The 17,435-nt window shown below is 40.8% G+C and overlaps 1 protein-coding gene across 1 annotated transcript in view; it reads left to right on the forward strand.

The window, feature by feature from the left end:
• Positions 1–7,913: 7,913 nt before the first annotated feature.
• GPR183 (G protein-coupled receptor 183) overlaps positions 7,914–17,435 on the forward strand; it is a 24,701-nt gene continuing 15,179 nt past the window's right edge. The window contains exon 1 of the mRNA XM_007948170.1: positions 7,914–7,980. Within this exon, the coding sequence (XP_007946361.1) occupies positions 7,914–7,980 (67 nt within the window). The remainder of the gene's footprint in view (positions 7,981–17,435) is intronic.

The following is a 17,435-nucleotide window of genomic DNA, read 5'->3' on the forward strand; positions in this document are numbered from 1 at the left end:
TGGTCAATGACATGAGACAAAGTATATGTGAACTGCTGTATGAAAAGTGAATTTACTCTGTAAATCTTCACCCAAATCCTAATAAAAAAAAAAAAAAAAAAATCTGTTAACCCATATCGGGTGAACATTAACATCAGGTAGATATATTCCTTGGAGCAATCAATCATGTTCACACAGTGTTTGCACAGGGAGACAACTGGGGTGAGGGGCGGGAGTGCATGAGAGGGAAGGACACAGGGAGGAGGTAACTACAGGGAGGAAGTGGGAAGAGAGCTGTTACATTGTGGGGAATTGCAGTCAATGTCATGAAACAAAATGTGTATGAATTGCTGTATGGAAAATGAATTTGCTTTGTAAACTTTCACCCAGATCACAATAAAAATAAAAAATAAAAAACCTATCCACCATAGGTGACCCTGCTGGCACTTGATATACTGGTGTCATAGCTTCCAGCATCATAACAAACAACACTCAAGCCACCACAGTAGGACAAGTTGACTGACAGTGGTGGAACTCCTGGTTAAAATTATAAATCTGCCATGGGTATGGGTCATGGAGCGGGTTGGTGCTGAAGGCATTGATTGCTGAATTATGTGCTTGAGGCAAGGCTCAAGACAATTTATGTTGTAAGAAGATAAGGCTGGCTGGTGAGGGGCTAAGAAGATAAGGCTGGCTGTGAGGGACCAAGGTGATGGGGGAGGGCCTTTTGAGCTTAATGGGTGGGGGGCACACAACTTAGATCTAAGGCAAGGATTCTGTTCCCCCTAAAGTTTCTGTTGTTTGGACTTGGGGTAGTTAACCCACTGCCTTGTGGTGGAATCTGGAAGCCTGTGAATTGCAGGCCAGAGCACTTGGCCCCCGAACTGCCTTTGATGGGCTTACAATGAGGTTGGGAAACTTTCTGGCTATGGGTGTCGTGGGGTGGAGTCGGGTGGGGATCTGCCTGCAACTACCCCCAAAAAGTCCCGCCAGAGCCCTAGATTTAGAGACAAGCAGGTGTTTAGAGCATGTCTCCTCCTCCCCACGGAGCTGCTCCCTCCTCCCCAAAGGCCCCTTCTATTTATAGGCTTCCTCTCCAGAGCTTCACACATAAAAAGTGCTCTTGAAACACACACAAAAGAAAAAAATTCTGAAAAATGTCAAACCACAGGTCCTTTCCCCACTTCTTTTAAGTTTCTAGGTTTGTACTATTCCTGGATGACCCTAAAGCATACAGGGTCAAACGAGACGCCCATGGGTTACAATAGTCTCGGGTAAGAAGGCTCTGATTGCTAAATCCTGGCTCCTTTCTGCAGTTCACTGTGGACTAACTCAAGGGGGAATATGAGACCCTTTATCAGCAATCAAACAAGGTGGGCAAGGCCACCTGAAGATACCCTGTAAGTGTAACAAGATCTTTCAACAGGTGAAGACGGTGGTAAGATGGAATGGAAAACACAGGCTGAATTGGAAGCCAGGATTTCCCGGTTCTAGTTCAAGCTCTGTTTAGGTAGAGCACTTAGACCTCTGAGTATACTTCCCAATCAGTAAACTGAAGAGTTGGACTAGGCTAGTGTTTAAAACTTTTTTGACTCAGAACACACACAACTGAAACGAGTTTCATAAAAGATATGAAAACAAACATATCTTTTGAGATCATATGAAAACTGTGCCCCAAAACAAAATGTGTATATGAGCTGTTGAATATAGAACAAATCTGCTTTGTAAAATTTCATCCAAATCACAATAAAAATTTTAAAAAACAAAAACACTATAGTTTGACAAATGCTGGACTGCATAATATCTAAGATCTTTCCCAATTATTTTTTTAAAAAATCTAATCAGATGATCAGAGAAGAAAAAGTTTTTTTCCATTGGGATGAAAATGTAGTTAAAATTTTTTCTGTTAACTTAAAATCTGTTCTTTCATACTCTTTGTTTTTTAAAAATCAGCTAAAAAGATAACTGGTTAAAGCTGAGCGTAAACATACTCTATGGCCCGACAATTCCAGTTCTGAACATTCAAAGTGAAAATGTGCACATATGTTCACCAAACACCTGCATATGTTTGTAATAGCCCCAGACTGGATACAACTCAGATGTTCATCAACAGGAGAATGAACAAATCAAGGCTAGCACAGTAACATCAGTGCCCCTGGGTGTGCAAACAGTTACATGCTGGCTACTAACCAAAAGGTGTGCCTTGGAAGACAGACCTGCACATCTGCTCCCGAAACGTCACAGCCTTGAAAACCCTATAGAGCTGCTATGGTGTCTTTACAGTCAGAATCTACTCAGCAGCAATTGCTTTGGGTAGTTTTTTTCTTTTTTTCCCCTACAGCAATGTGAATAAATGAATGACAGCTATTGACATTGTGGGATCTCACAAATATAATGCTGAAATAGAGAAACCAGAGTTGAAAGAACACATGCTATATGAATGCAATTATATCAAGTTTGAAACCAGGCAAAAGTAATCTATAGCATAGTGCTAACCTTGGTGAGTAGTAACTGTAAGGGGCTGCAGGGATGCACAAAATGATCTGGTTTTTGATGTAGGTGTTAGTTGCATGGGTGTGTTTACTTTGTGAAAATTCATCGAGCTGTGCCCTTTTCCATATAACATATGTTATACTTCAATAAGCAAGCTTACTGAAAGAACAGCTAAGGGTTAAGGAGACATTCCTTTCAAGCTCAACCCTTGCAATGGGAAAACTTTCAAGAGAATAATGCATGCATTCATTCCAATAATGCATCCCTGATTCCTGGTGACTAGGTCAGGGCCCGTGCAGGGAAGACGGGAGGACAGTATGCTGATACAGTTGGAGGTATATAAACCTAATAGAAAGACTAACACAATGATACCATTTTATCTAATTTTGTGTACAGTGGTTTTACTAGGGAGGTGTGGTGGTTGAGAACTGCACTGGGCAGCACTGTTAGAGGGAGTGACACCAAAATGACTGTCTATAAAATTTTTGTTCAGTGTTTCAGCAGAAATTTATTATTTTTAATAAAAATATCTCTATGGTTAGTTACAAGAACAAAAACTTTTTTTTTTTTGTATGCCCAGCTTACATGTATCAATATATCTACAATGCCAAAACTCTATGTTAATTTACTTTTGAACCTTCTAATAAGCTCAGGTCAGAGCTGTCATTATTACCCAATTACAATGATGCTTCAAATCACATGGTTTAGTCTGTACATGTTATTCTAATTTAAAGGTGTAATTACATTCAGTAATATATGTGAATTATGATTTATGAGTAACATTAGTTCAAAAAACATTACTAAGGATACTATATGGTCTGGGCTGGGATGAAATCCATTGTGGGGGGAGGTGACACCATGAGATACTGCAGTGGGTGACACCAACTCTAGTGACTCTATTGATTCTGCATCGTTCAGGACTGTTGTTGTTGTTGTTATTGTTTGCCGTCGAGTCGGCCCCGACTCATAGCAACCCCTTCTTGGGTTTCTGAGGCAGTATCACTACGGAAGTAGGATTGCCCAACCGAGGAGTGGCTGGGGGATTTGAACCGCCAGCCTTCTGGTGAGCAGTCAAGTGCCTTAGGCACTATGCTGCCAGAGCTCCTCGTTCAGGACTATAGGATCATTATTTGAAGTCCAACTGCATAATAGGGTCACGGAGAGAAGGGTGATTAGGGTTGGGAATTGAGTTGAGCCCAGGGATCTCCCCACTAGTTACTTTTCTGAATAAATCTCTCCTTGGGGCATTTTCCTGTGAAATTTTTGCAAACTATCTTTATTGCCTGAACCACTCACTTGGCAATTCCCTTGCCATCTCAGTTAACAGGACAGGCCCATAAGTCTTGTCTCCACAGCCTGAAGCAAAGATGGGTTTTTTCTCTTGGATCATCTCTGGTGCTCAGCATGGAGCTTTGAGCATGAGAGGTGCTCAAATAATAATTATTGGTTAAAAGAGAAAAAGAATAAATTATTTGATTAAATTGCTATTTTCTTCTGAAAGAAAAGTGCAGGGAAGTAAAAATATAGTTCGCTCTACTTAATCAAGGGTCTTCTTACTTTCTCAGTATGTTGCTTGGAAATGGGAAGCATCCATATCTTCTTGAAGAGCATTTGCCTCTGTGTGTGTGTATGTGTGTGTGTATGCGTGTGCTAAGGCTGGTCTAGGTTTCAGTGTCCATGGCAGCTCCCTGTGTGACTGTGGGTAAATCTCTTCACCTCTCTGGGCCTTCTTCACCTGCAGTGTGGGAGGACTGGACAAGATCTTCTATACTGTGACTCTGTAAGGCCAAGGTGGGGAAGATTTAAGCAATGGCTCTCATCTCCAGTTGTCATCTCCATGTCAAGTACCACATGGATCTCGGTGACTTGCAGGTGTCTCAACTTCCTACTCAAACTAAAAGCTTCCTGTAGGCAGTAGATGTGTCTCTGACTACATCACATCCTTTCCCTAACAGTGGTTAGCACAGGGTACAAAGTAGATGCTCCATGAATCCTTGTAGGACCAAGGCTTTGGATAAGATGGGAAGACAATTCAACAGGGGCTGTGGTAGGAAGGTGTGGAATGATACTGCTCTTGCATTCAGTAATCATTTACTGAGCACCCTTTTTGTGCCAGCTCTATGCCAGACCTTAGGGAGATTAAGATGAGTAAGAGCCTGTCACCGCTCTGAAAGTGCTCATAATTTGACAGATAGTCAATTACGGTGTGTACTAATGTAGAGAAGTGCAGGATGCTTATTTAGAAGAACACCTGAATTAGGTCAGGGGAGGGACGGGGTGGGGAGCAGTCAAAGAAGATTGTCTGGAGGAGATGGTACGAGAGCTGGGTTTTGAGTGAAGAGGAGCTAACCAAGTTGCCTGAGCTGAGTTGCTGTTGTTGTTGTTATGTGCCCTCGAGTCAGACCCAACTCATAGTGACCCCTCCTTGGGTTTCCGAGCAGTATCACTACAGAAGTAGATTGCCCCATCTTCCTTCTGAGGAGTTGCTGAGTGGGATGGAGAAAAATACGTTCTGGGCCAAGACAGCATGTGACAAGTCATGGAGTCTAAGAGATGGAGCTACCAGGTGAAGCAGATGCTAGATCCTGAAAGGATCTGTTGAAGATTTAGAATTGTGTGTTATAGAAAAATGGGAGCTATCAAAGGATTTTTGTTCTTTAGTTTTTAAATAGACTTTTCTTTGTTAGAACAGATAGGTTTACAGAAACATTACACAGAAGATCAGTTCAGTATATATACCTCCTTTTCCTCCTGCACAGTTTCTCCTATTAACATCTTGTATTCCAGTGGTATATTTCTTAAAATTGATGAGCCAATAATGATACATTATCATTAACTGAAGTCCATAGTTAATACTGGGGTTCATTCTTTGTGTTGTACAGACCTAGAGGTTTTGAAAAATGCACAATGTCATGTGTCTACCATTATCATACAAAATAGTTTCACCAACCTAAAAATGCCCTGAGCTCCACCTATTCACTTCCTCCCTCTCCGTCTAACCCTCTGTAACCACTGTTCTTTTCACTATCTCTATAATTTTGCCTTTTCCAAATATCAAGTAGTTGGAATCATATAGTATGTAGCTTTTACAGACTGACTTCTTTCACTTAGCAATATGTATTTAAATTTTTTCCATGCCTTTTTGTGGAAAACTCAAGCTCATTTCTTTTTCTTTTTTAATAATATATTTTTTTTCTTGAACATGTGTTTTTGGTAAAGGTTTGCACAGCAAATTAGGTTCCCGTTTGACAATTTCTGTACAAAGTATTCAGTGACATTAGTTACATTTTTCATAATGTGTTAACATTCTCTTTAATTGTGCTTTGGTTGTTCCCTTTCCAGAGCTCTAGTGTCCCTGCTCTCTACTCTTATCTTTGCTGTAGAGTAATTGTTGACATTTTGCTCTCATATAGATAGTTTTTTAATGGAGCACCATACTTATAGGTAATATCTTTTATTTTATATGCCAATCTCTTATTTCATTGAAAGGAGACCTCAGGGGAGAGTTTTGGTTTAATATTTAAAGAGTATTTCAGAGCAACAGTCTCAGGGAATCCTCTAATCTCAAATGGTCTAGTAAGTTGGAACTTTTTAAGAATTTGAGTTCTGTTCTGCATTTCCCTCTCATTCTATCAGGGACCATTTATTGTGGTCTTGCTCAGAAAGGACAGTAGTGGTAGAGGGGTACTATCTAGTTCCTCTGGTCTAAGGGTAGATGAGACTGTGGTCATGTAGACTGTTAGCCTGTAGACTGGGTTCTTCTCTGAGACACAGTTTTTGTCACTCTTTTTTGCTCCTGGTGAGTAGAGACTAACAGATGTATCTTAGATGGTTACTTCTAATATCCCAGACACTACTCATTCATTAGGATGCAGAGACTGAGATTAAGGTCCTATGCCTTCAAACCCAGAGAACCAGCTTCGTAAGGTGTTTGGTTATATCTGAGAAGAATTTATAACTGTGTCCTCTATGAATATATATATACATGTCTGTATGTACTTATACATACAGATACTTCTCTCCTTGCACACATATATACACACATGTACCTATCTATACATATATATGCCTACACACATACCTTTGTGACCATGCATTTGTCTTTTGGTTATTGTTAATGTTCTTGAAAATTATAAATGTCTTATTCTTTTGCACAAATATTCTTTTCTCTTGTGAGCTTCTTAGTGGCATTGTTTACATTGGTCAAGCCATGCTCATTATACCTACATTTGGTGTTATTTTAGCTCATTTCTTTTTATCACTGAATAATATTCCATTGAGTTGATGTACCACAGTTTGTTTATTCATTAATTTATTGAAGAATATTTTGGTTGCTTCCAATTTTTGGCCATTATTAATAAAGTTGTAAATATGCAGGTTTTCCGTTAAAGGCTTTTAAGCAGCAACTAACACAATCACACCTGCATTTTAGCAAACTTGGCATTACAGTGGGATGTAGCATATAGACTAGATTGGAGAGTCAAGACTGGATCAATGGAGGAAGAAGGACAGTTAGGAATAAGAAGAGGAAATGGAATGCATGGCTAATTGCTTCTGTGAACAACTGCCTTCTTTGCCATGAGACCAGAAGAACTGGACAGTGCCTGGCTACCATTACTGAGCATTTTGATCAAAGATTCTTCAGAAGAATCCTGATCAAAAGAGGGAAATGAAGAACAGAACTTAATTTTCTCATGAATTCCAGACCTTCTGGAGCCATGGATGGTGGATAAACCCCCTGAAATTATTGTCCTGAGATAATCTTTAGACCCTAAGTCAAAAATAGGCCCTGAAGTTGTCTTATAACCAAACAATAAGTAGTAAAACATATTTGCCTTGAGCAGTATGCTCTTATAAGAACATCTGTATGGGATCAAACTGACAACAGTAACTCAAATGATTAGATAGGAACCTTGGGGGCAGTGAGTTTATGTTAATGAAGGAGGAACAGTTCAGAAAAAAGGAGTGAGAATGGTTGCACAATTCAAATAATGTAATCAGTGTCACTGAACTATACATGTAGAAACTGTTGAATTAGTGCATATTCTCAACAATAAGAAAATAAATAAAATATTAATAATAAAGACTGGAACAGGGAGACAGAAGGTATAGCTGTCCTTCTGGAGAGAGGTGCAATGGCCTGGATTAAGGCCACTGCCATGAGAATATGACAGAGAGTATGGATTAGAGCATGGATCCAGCCTGACTTGAGGATGGATGGCATGTTGAGAGAGAGTGAGGGGGACATGTAGGATAGCCTTGGTGTTGTGCCTCATGGAAATAGGCTAACATAGGAAGTAAGCTAGGTCTTAGGGGTGGATTATGGAATTAGGTTTGAATATAGCTTAATTTGATCCCAGTGTATCCAGGAGTGGCCAGTAGAGATCCATGGGTGAGGTGGGAAGACAAGTAAATAGGGTCTCTGGGTTGGAGGGACAGACATGTTTAGTAGTGTGATAGTCATTGGTGCTGTCACCAAATATATCCAGTTTTTCTCTGTGGCATATGGTAAGATTGCACTTCCCTGCTCTCTTGAAATTAGGTGTGGCCACATGAGTTGCATTGGTCAGTGAAATATGAGGGAAAGTGATACATGTCCCTTCAAGTAAAAGATTAAAGACCCAGTGCATAATTCTCCACTTTCTCTTTCCCTCTGCTGTACTAGCTGGAAATGTTTGGTAAATAGTTTCTCACCCTTTTCCTGTATCTCTGGGAAAATCTGTCTGATGCTTAGGACTGGGTTGAGTCTCTTCCTGTGTTTCCCTCAGCACCCCAAACTCATGTTTTCTGGGGAGTTTGCCTCTCCATATATATAGCTATTGTTTGTTTACTTATCACCTTTACACTGTATTTATTATTTACGTATTATATTTTACATGTTTACATTTAAATTATATCAATCCAGGATATGTTATTACATTAAGTTATATTTATACTTATGTGTTTTAATATATAATTGATAACTTCTTGATCTATTACTGTCTCCTTTACTACTAGAAGGAAAGGTTTGCTCACTTATATTTCTTGGTAGTTCTGAGAGTTCAGTATAGTGTAGATGCTGAGTGGGTGAGTGTTAAATGGGCAAGTGAATAAATATGTCAGCTAAGTGTCAAGAAGTCTTATACATGATTCAAGGGAAAAGAAAAAGATTATACCCACTCCTCTAATGTTTTTTCTTCCTCCTCCTTCTCAGAAAAAAAAAAAAAAAAGGAGGCATTGCCTTCAGAGAGCCCCAGGATGCTCAGGCTGCTGCCCTGAACTGAAACCACACTGCACTGCTCTGTTTATGCTTGTGGGTAAAGACATTCATGGAACACACATGTGCAAACAACCGAGATGAGATATGGGTGCCATCTCTGCTTTCATTGGGTAGGCACAGATCAAATCAGAAATCAGTGCCTTGTGAAGCTGGTTGAACTGCTGAGGGTGACCTGCCAAGCCCACCAGCACCTGCCACAAGCTGCACAGTCAGCAGCCAGTGGCTCTACCTGCCCCAGGAACAGCTGCACTCAGTCTTTTTGTCCTTTGGATCTAGATCTGAGAGAGACTATTCCTTGGCCACCTGTCTACCTACGGCTCCAGCTACTACAACCTCATTGTAATTTAACATATCAGAAGCACCTGGATTTGTAATGCAATCAGCTATTGGCTGTGTGGCCTTGGAGAAATCATTTAACATCTCTGAGTCTTGTTTTTCTCATCTGTAGACAAAGGTGCTCTGGTAGTGTAGTGCCTGCATGGCTAAGCAGTGGCAGCTCTGGCAGTTGGCTGCTAACCAAAAGGTTGGTGATTTGAACTCACGAACTGCTCTGTGGAAGAAAGATGAGGCAGTATGCTTCTGTAAGGGTTTATAGCCTTGGAAGCCCTGTGGGAGTCACTGTGAATTGGAATTGAGTGGCAGTGAGTTTGGTTTTGGTTTGCTTGTAGACAAATGCTGTCAGAAGGTTCTGCCTGGCATGGCTTCTGAGTTGATAAGGAGAACACCAGGGTGAGGAGAGCTAAGTTCATTTACTGCAGGTGCACAAGAAAGGAACTCAGAGACTCCACCTCAAATTGAGTTCCTCAAACAGGAGATAACTTCCGTTTTTACATACTTTGAAACAAAGAATTCATGTGTATACTTTTGATGGCATGGAATATATTTGCTTTCTAAGAGCTAATAAGCATTAATGGGGGTGCAGTGTCATGACTGCCAAGGGGTGTTTTTTGTCCTGTGACCTTAAAAGTTCACTTTCAGGTGAAGGTTTTCCACACTGTGCCTGCATGGCTAAGCAGCGGCAGCTCTGGACATTTCTGGCCAGTTCTCTTGTCTTGAGATAACTTCTGCTGGTTTCTTGTTTATTTTCGCCACCCTTGTTCCATTGGAGGGTCAGCACTTACACACGATCTTGAGGAGTGTGGGAAGAGGCCTCAGGCTGGTCAGAACCTAGTGCCATAAGGAATGTACAGGCTGCCTCAAACTGAAATGAGGATAACAATGGCTTTTTGTGGGCAAAGTGAGGTATAAATAAACATAGCTAAGAGTGTCTGATACAGAGTAAGCACTCAATCAATTAAGGGTGTCATTACTGTTATCATTATTGCTATTGGTTCCCTTGGCCTGTGTGAATTATGCTCTATGACACTCCTTCAAGGCTAGGTACCCAACCACTACCAATGAATCGATTCTGACTCATAGTGACCCTATAGGACAGAGTAGACAGATTTTCAAGGCTGTAAATCTTTACAGAGGAGCTCTGGTAGCATAGTGCCTAAGGCACTTGACTGCTAACCAGAAGGCTGGCGGTTCAAACCCACCAGCCACTCCTTGGAAGGAAGGTTGGGCAATCTACTTCTGTAGTGATAACGCCTCGGAAAACCAAGGAGGAGTCACTATGAGTCAGGGCCGACTTGACGGCACATAATAACAACAACAGCAACGGCAAATCTTTACCAAAGTGGACTGTCTCAATTTTCTTTTGCAGAGCAGCTGGTGGGTTTGAACTACTAACCTTTTGGTTAGCAGCCCAATGCTTTAACCATTGAACCACCAGAGCTCCTTCAAAGCTAGGTTGTTGTTGTTATGTGCCGTTGAGTCAGACCCCACTCATAGCGACCCCTCCTTGGGTTGCCGAGGCAGTACTGCTGAGGTTTGAACGCCAGCCTTCTGGTTAGCTGTCAATGCCTTAGGCACTATGCTACCAGAGCTCCTCAAGCCTAGGTAGAAGATGATAAATGGATTAAGAGGAAAGAGGCTTGTCAAGCCATCCCAGAAAAATTCAAGATAGTCTATGGATCAGGAAGTCACATCTTGGGGAACAAATATCTGCTGAGTCACCATCATGTGTTCAGTGCTGAAAAGGGATGGGGTGTAATTATTAAATGGCACTGCATGGTAAGAGCGCTGATGGTGTAGTGGTTAAGGTGTTTGGCTGCTAACCAAAAGGTCAGTGATTCAAATCCATTAGTTGCTCCATGGAAGAAAGATGAGGCCATCTGCTTCCATAAAGATTTATAGCCTTAGAAACCCAGTGGGGTTTGCTAGGAGTCAGAATTGACCTGACGGCAGTGAGTGAGTTTGCATGGTAAGAAGAGCCCTGATATGGGAGCTAGGACCCTGTGGTTCTAGTCATGCCTCTTACGGATAAGCTAGGTTGCTCTGGGAGACGCTGCCTGGTGTGAACAGTTAACTGCTTCAACTGAAAGGCTGAAGGTTTGAGTCCACCCAGAGCTGCCTTGAAAGACAGGCCTGTTTCATGGACTCCTTGAGTGAAGCCTATGAATTCTTTCTCAGAATATTTTTAAATGCACAAAATAAAATAAAATATATAAGATTGTTAAAAACTTCTGTTATATTAAAAAAGTTATCAAAAAGTTAAAGCACAGATTTAAAAAATTTTTGTTGTGGTAAGATACATATGTTAAAACAAAAAACATTTTAAACCAATAATAAAAATTGGTTAAATTTTATTTAATATATGCTTTGCAGATCAGGATAACATTTCAACTAAAGGGTCAAAAACGTTCTGAAGATAAGAGAATCTCGAAATACTCTTATACTAAGTCCCACCAGCCACTCCTCGGAAGGAGGCAATCTACTTCTGTAATGATACTGCCTCAGAAACCCAAGGAGGGGTCGCTGTGAGTCGGGTCCGACTCGACAGCACATAACAACAACAACAACAACGTGTTATTGGCATTGCGATGGAAAAAAGGGTCAAAACATAACTGATAAACAATTTGTGCTCAGGAAGGATTTTCCTAAGTATTGTCTTGAAGAACAATTAAAACTATTACTGATTTATCCTAAACATGACTTCCAGTCTGACCTTTGATGTCTGTTTCCCAAAACTGACTGAATTCTTCGAAGAGTACAATGCTCAAAGCAAACAGTCTGACTAGTTTATCTAGACAATTGTTTGACTCAAAGGCAACCTGCAGGAACCAGTTTCTCCAAGGCTCGAGGTTCAAAAAGATGCCCAAGGATAAATGACCTGGGTGGGTCGCTCCAACTTCATGGACCCAGAAATCTGGGTTCCAGGAGAATGAAAATGGTTTCTCACATATAAAATTTGCCATTTTAACCATTTGTAAGTGTACATTTCAATGACAATAGTTACATTCACATTGTCACCCCAAATAGAAACTCTTTACCCATTAAACAGTAACTCCCCATTCCTGCCTCCCTCAGTCCTTTCTCATCTCCTTTCTATCTCTATTGATTTGCCTATTCTAGATATTTCATTAAGTGTAATTGTACAATATTGTCCTTTTGTGTCTCACTTACTTCACTTAGTAAAAATGATTTCAAGGTCCATCCATACACTGCTTTATTAACTACTGGCAGTTATTCTTTAATAACTACCACAATTTCAAAGCAGTGATGACATTTTGAGGTATCTGCAACATGTATAATAATAATAATAATAACTCATTGCCATTGGGTTGATTCTGACTCATAGTGACCCCTCCTTGGGTTTCTGGGGTGGTATCTCTACATAAGAAGATTGCCCAGTCTTCCTTCCAGGAGTGCCTGATGGGTTTGGACTGCCAGCCTTCTGCTTAGCAGTGAAATGCCTTAGGCACTATGTCACCAGAGCTCCTAACATGTATAATGGGATATAAAAATATCTGTGATTTCTATCAATGACAAAGTCATAGGTGCTCTTAATACCATGATGGCTTGTTGCCCACATCCAGAATTGAAATGCTACATTTCAATTAAAGCCTAATGATAAAGATGGAATTGTTTTCCCATCAAAGTCCACAGACTTCCTGAACTCTCTCTGATCCCCCGTGGACTGGATAATCTCTCCAAAATTTCCTTCTCCTGAAGCCATTTTGTAACTGACTACTGAGGTTTATACCCCCAAGGAACTCATCACCTAGTTGAAATGAAACATTTCTGCATAAGAAACAATTATAGAACAATCCAAGACAATGTTAAATTCAGTGTATTATACCAGTGACCGACCTACCCCTCATCTGTCAATTTGTCATACTGTGGTTGTTTGTGTGTTGCTGTCATATTGGAAGCTATTGGAAGCCACTGGTATTTCAAATACCATCAGGGTTTCAGTGGAGCTTCCAGACTAAGACAGACTAGGAAGAAGGAAGGGGCCAGGTCCATTTCTGAAAACTTTGGCCACTGAAAACCCTATGCATAGTAGGATAACATTGTCTGATATAGTGCCAGAAGATGAACCTGTCAGGTCAGAAGGCACTCAAAATATGACTGGGGAAGGGCTGTCTCCTTAGAGTAGAGCTGACCTTAATAATATGGATGGAGTAAAGCTTTTGGGACCTTCATTTCCTGATGTGGCACAAATCAAAATGAGAAGAAATAGTGGCAAACATCCATTAATAATTGGAACACTGAAAGTATGGAATATATATTAGGAAAATTGCAAGTTGTAGAAAATGAAATGGAACATATAAAGATTGATATCCTTGGCATTAATGAGCTGAAATTGATTGGTACTGGCAATTTTGAATCAGATAAGCATATGGTCTACTATGCTGGGATTGAAAACTGAAGAGCAATAGCATCACATTCATCATGAAAAAGAAAATTTCAAGATCTGTCCTGAAGTACAGTGTTGTCAGTGATAGAATAATATCCATAAGCCTACAAGGAAGACCAGTTACTTCCACTGTTATTCAAATTTGTACATTAACACTAAAGCAAAAGATGAGAAAATTGAAGTGTTTTTTTTTTTTTTTAACCAACTTCTGCAGTCTGAAATTGACCACACATACAATCCAGATGTATTGGTGATCAAGATGGTGATTGGAATGTGAAAACTGGAAACAAACAAGAATCATCTGTAGTTGGAAATATGGCCTTGGTGATAGAAATGATGCCAGAGACCGCATGATAGAACTTTGCATGACCAACAATTTATTCATTGCAAATATCTTTTTTCAACAACATAAATGGCAACTATACACGTGGACCTCACCAGATGGAATACACAGGAATCAGATTGACTACATCTGTGAAAAGACATGATGGAGAGGCTCAGTATCATCAGTCAGAACAAGACCAGTGGCTGATTCTGGAACAGACCACCAATTGCTTATATACAAGTTTAAGTTGAAGCAGCAGAAAATTAAAACAAGTCCACAAGAACCAAAATATAACCTTGAGCCGTGCAGCTTGAAGAGGAGCTGTAGCAACTAAAGGAGGAGATGGCATGGTACCTGTGCAAGTATCAGGAGCTCCTCAATGTCAAAATGGCCCTGAATATTGAGATCACCACCTACCAGAAGCTGCTGGAGGGCGAGGAGAGCCAGATCTCTGTACCAGTCCATTCCTTTGCTTCCTTAAATATAAAGATCACTGTGCCTGAGTTGGAGCCTCCCCAGGGCAGCCATAGCTGGAAGATGGTTCTAATTTAGACCATTGAGACTTGGAATGGGGAGGTGTGACAGAGTCACATAAGCAGCAGCACAGAAAGATGGATAAGGGTTCTATTCACAGCTACTGAGCCCTTGGAACTGGAGTTCCCTGCCCCAGCCCTGGTAGCATAGTGCCTAAGGCACTTGACTGCTAACCAGAAGGCTGGCGGTTCAAACCCACTAGCCACTCTTCGGAAGGAAGGTTGGGCAATCCTACTTCCGTAGTGATACTGCCTCGGAAACCCAAGGAGGGGTCGCTATGAGCAAATAACAACAACAACAACAAGCCCCAACCCCAGGCAACTGGAAACCCAAACCCCAACAGCAGTCCTTAATTATGTCTCTCTGCCCTCTGTATGTATCTGGGGTATAGCTCCAGTCACCCCTTCCCTGGCCAAAGACCAAGCCCCACCCAGTCAGCAGTAGCTGTGCCCTGATGAATAGGCGTGACCCATATGTCCTCCTTTCCTTGTGCTGGAAAGAAGCCAGTGATTCCTCAGGACAAGTCCACCCTTGCCAAAGACCCCATGATCAGTGAAACTGAGTTTCACTGTCCAGAGAAAACAAAACAAAACATGATCTTGATTGTATCGCACTTGAATTTAGAGGCTATCTGAAGAATAGATATGACACCTTGAACACCAGTGATCAAAGACCAACGGAGTTGTGTGATGACATCAAGGACATCATACATGAAGCAAGCAAAAGGCCATTAAAAAGACAGGAATGGAAGAAAAGACCAAAATGTATGTCAAAAGAGACTCTGGAACTTGCTCTTGAATGTACAGTAGCTAAAGCAAATGGAAAAATGATGAAGTAAAAGAGCTGAACAGAAGATTTCAAAGGGCAGAACTAGAGGACAAAGTAAAGTATTACAATGAAATGTGCAAAGACAGAATTGGAATATCAAAGGGGAAGAATATGCTTATCATTTCTCAAGCTGAAAGAACTGAAGAAAAAGTCAAGCTTGAGTTGCAGTGATGAAGGTTTCTATTGGAAAAGTATTGAATGATGCAGGAAACATCAAAAGACAATGGAAGGAAGATATAGAGTCAAAACTTGGTTGATGTTCAACTATTTCAGGAGGGAGCATGTGATGAAGAACCCATGGTAATGAAGGAAGAGGTCCAAGCTGCACTGATGGGATTGGTGAAAAACAGGGCTTTAGGAATTGAGGGAATACCCACTGAGGTGTTTCAACAAATGAATGAGCACTGGAGATGCTCTCTTGTTTATGCTAAGAAATTTGGAAGACAGCTACTTGGCCAACTGACTAAAAGCGATCCATATTTGTGCCCATTCCAAAGAAAGGTGATCTAACAGAATGCAGAAATTATCAAACAGTATCATTAACTATCTGAATATAGTCCAGAACCAGTTGTAGCAGTTAATTGACAAAGGACTGCCAGAAATTCAAGCTGGATTCAAAAGAGGGCATGGAACAAGGGATGTCATTGCTGATTTCAAATAGATGTTGGCTGAGAGCAAGGAATATTAGAGAGATGTTTACCTGTGTTTTACTGACTATGAAAAGGTATTCAACTGTGTGGATCATAACAAATTATGGATAACATTGAGAAGAATGGGAATTCCAGAACATTTAATTGTGCTCATGAGGAACCTGTACATGGACTAAGAGGCAGTTGTTTGACCAGAACAAGGGGATACTGCATGGTTTAAAATCAGGAAAGTTGTGCATCAGGGTTGTATCCTTTCACCATACTTATTCAATCAGTATGCTGAGCAAGGGGAGCTCTGGTAGCATAGTGCCTAAAGCACTTGACTGCTAACCAGAAGGCTGGTGGTTCAAACCCACTAGCCACTCCTTGGAAGGAAGATGGGGCAATCTACTTCCGTAGTGATATTGCCTTGGAAACCCAAGGAGGAGTCGCTATGAGTCGGGTCTGACTCAATGGCACATAACAACAACAACATGCTGAGCAAATAACCAAGAAGGTGGATTATATGAAGAAGAACATGGTATCAGAATTGGAGGAAGACTCATTAATAACCTGCCATATGCAGGCAACACAAGCTTGTTTGCTGAAACTGAAGAAGATATGAAGCACTTACTGAAGAAGATAAAAAACTATAGCCCTCAGTATGGATTACACCTCACCATAAAGAAAACAAAGATCCTCACCAACTGGACCAATAAGCAACATCATGATAAATGGAGAAAAGATTGAAGTTGTCAAGGATTACGTTTTACTTGGATCTACAAATCAATGCCTATGGAAGCAACAGTCAAGAAATCACCTGACATACTACACTGGGCAAATCTGCCTTAAAAGACCTCTTTAAATTTTTAAGAAGTAAAGACGTCATTTTGAAGACTAAGGTGCACCTGACCCAACCTCTGGTATTTTCAGTACCCTCATATGCATGTGACAGCTGGACAATGAGTAAGGATGACCACAGAAGAATGATGCATTAGAATTGTGGTGTGGTACTGAAAATACCATGGACTGCTAGAAGAAGGAACAAATCTGTCTTGGAGGAAGTACAGCAGGAATGCTTCTTTGAAGTGAGAATGACCAGACTTAATATCTCATACTTCGATCACGTCAGAGGGGAGCAGTCCCTGGAGAAGGACATCATGCTGGGTAAAGAAGAGGATCAGCAGAAAGGAGAAGACCCTTAAAGAGATGGATTGGCACAGTGTCATAGGTGATGGACTCAATCAAGGCAAGCCTTGTGAGGATGGTGCATGACTGGGCAGTGTTTCATTCTGTGGTACATAGGGTTGCTATGAGTTGGAACCAGCTGAAGGCACCGAACAACAACAACAATATTCCACTGATACATGCTACTACATGGATAAACCTGAAAAACATGCGGAGTGAAATAAATCAGTCACAAAGGGACACATATTGTATGACTGCACTTATATGACATCTCTAGAACAGGAAAATAAAGTTTATTAGTGCAAGATTTAGAAGACATCTTTTAGAGGTTCTTTTTTTTTTTTTTTTTTCTCAAATAGACTTTAAGGAGCTCTGGTAGCATAGTGACTAAGGCTCTTGACTCTAACCAGAAGGCTGGCAGTTCAAACCCACCAGCCACTCCTCGGAAGGAAGATG

Source organism: Orycteropus afer, unplaced genomic scaffold (assembly GCF_000298275.1).
Source record: "Orycteropus afer afer isolate SDZICR_OR568_19922 unplaced genomic scaffold, OryAfe1.0 scaffold00206, whole genome shotgun sequence".
NCBI classification, from domain to species: domain Eukaryota; kingdom Metazoa; phylum Chordata; class Mammalia; order Tubulidentata; family Orycteropodidae; genus Orycteropus; species Orycteropus afer.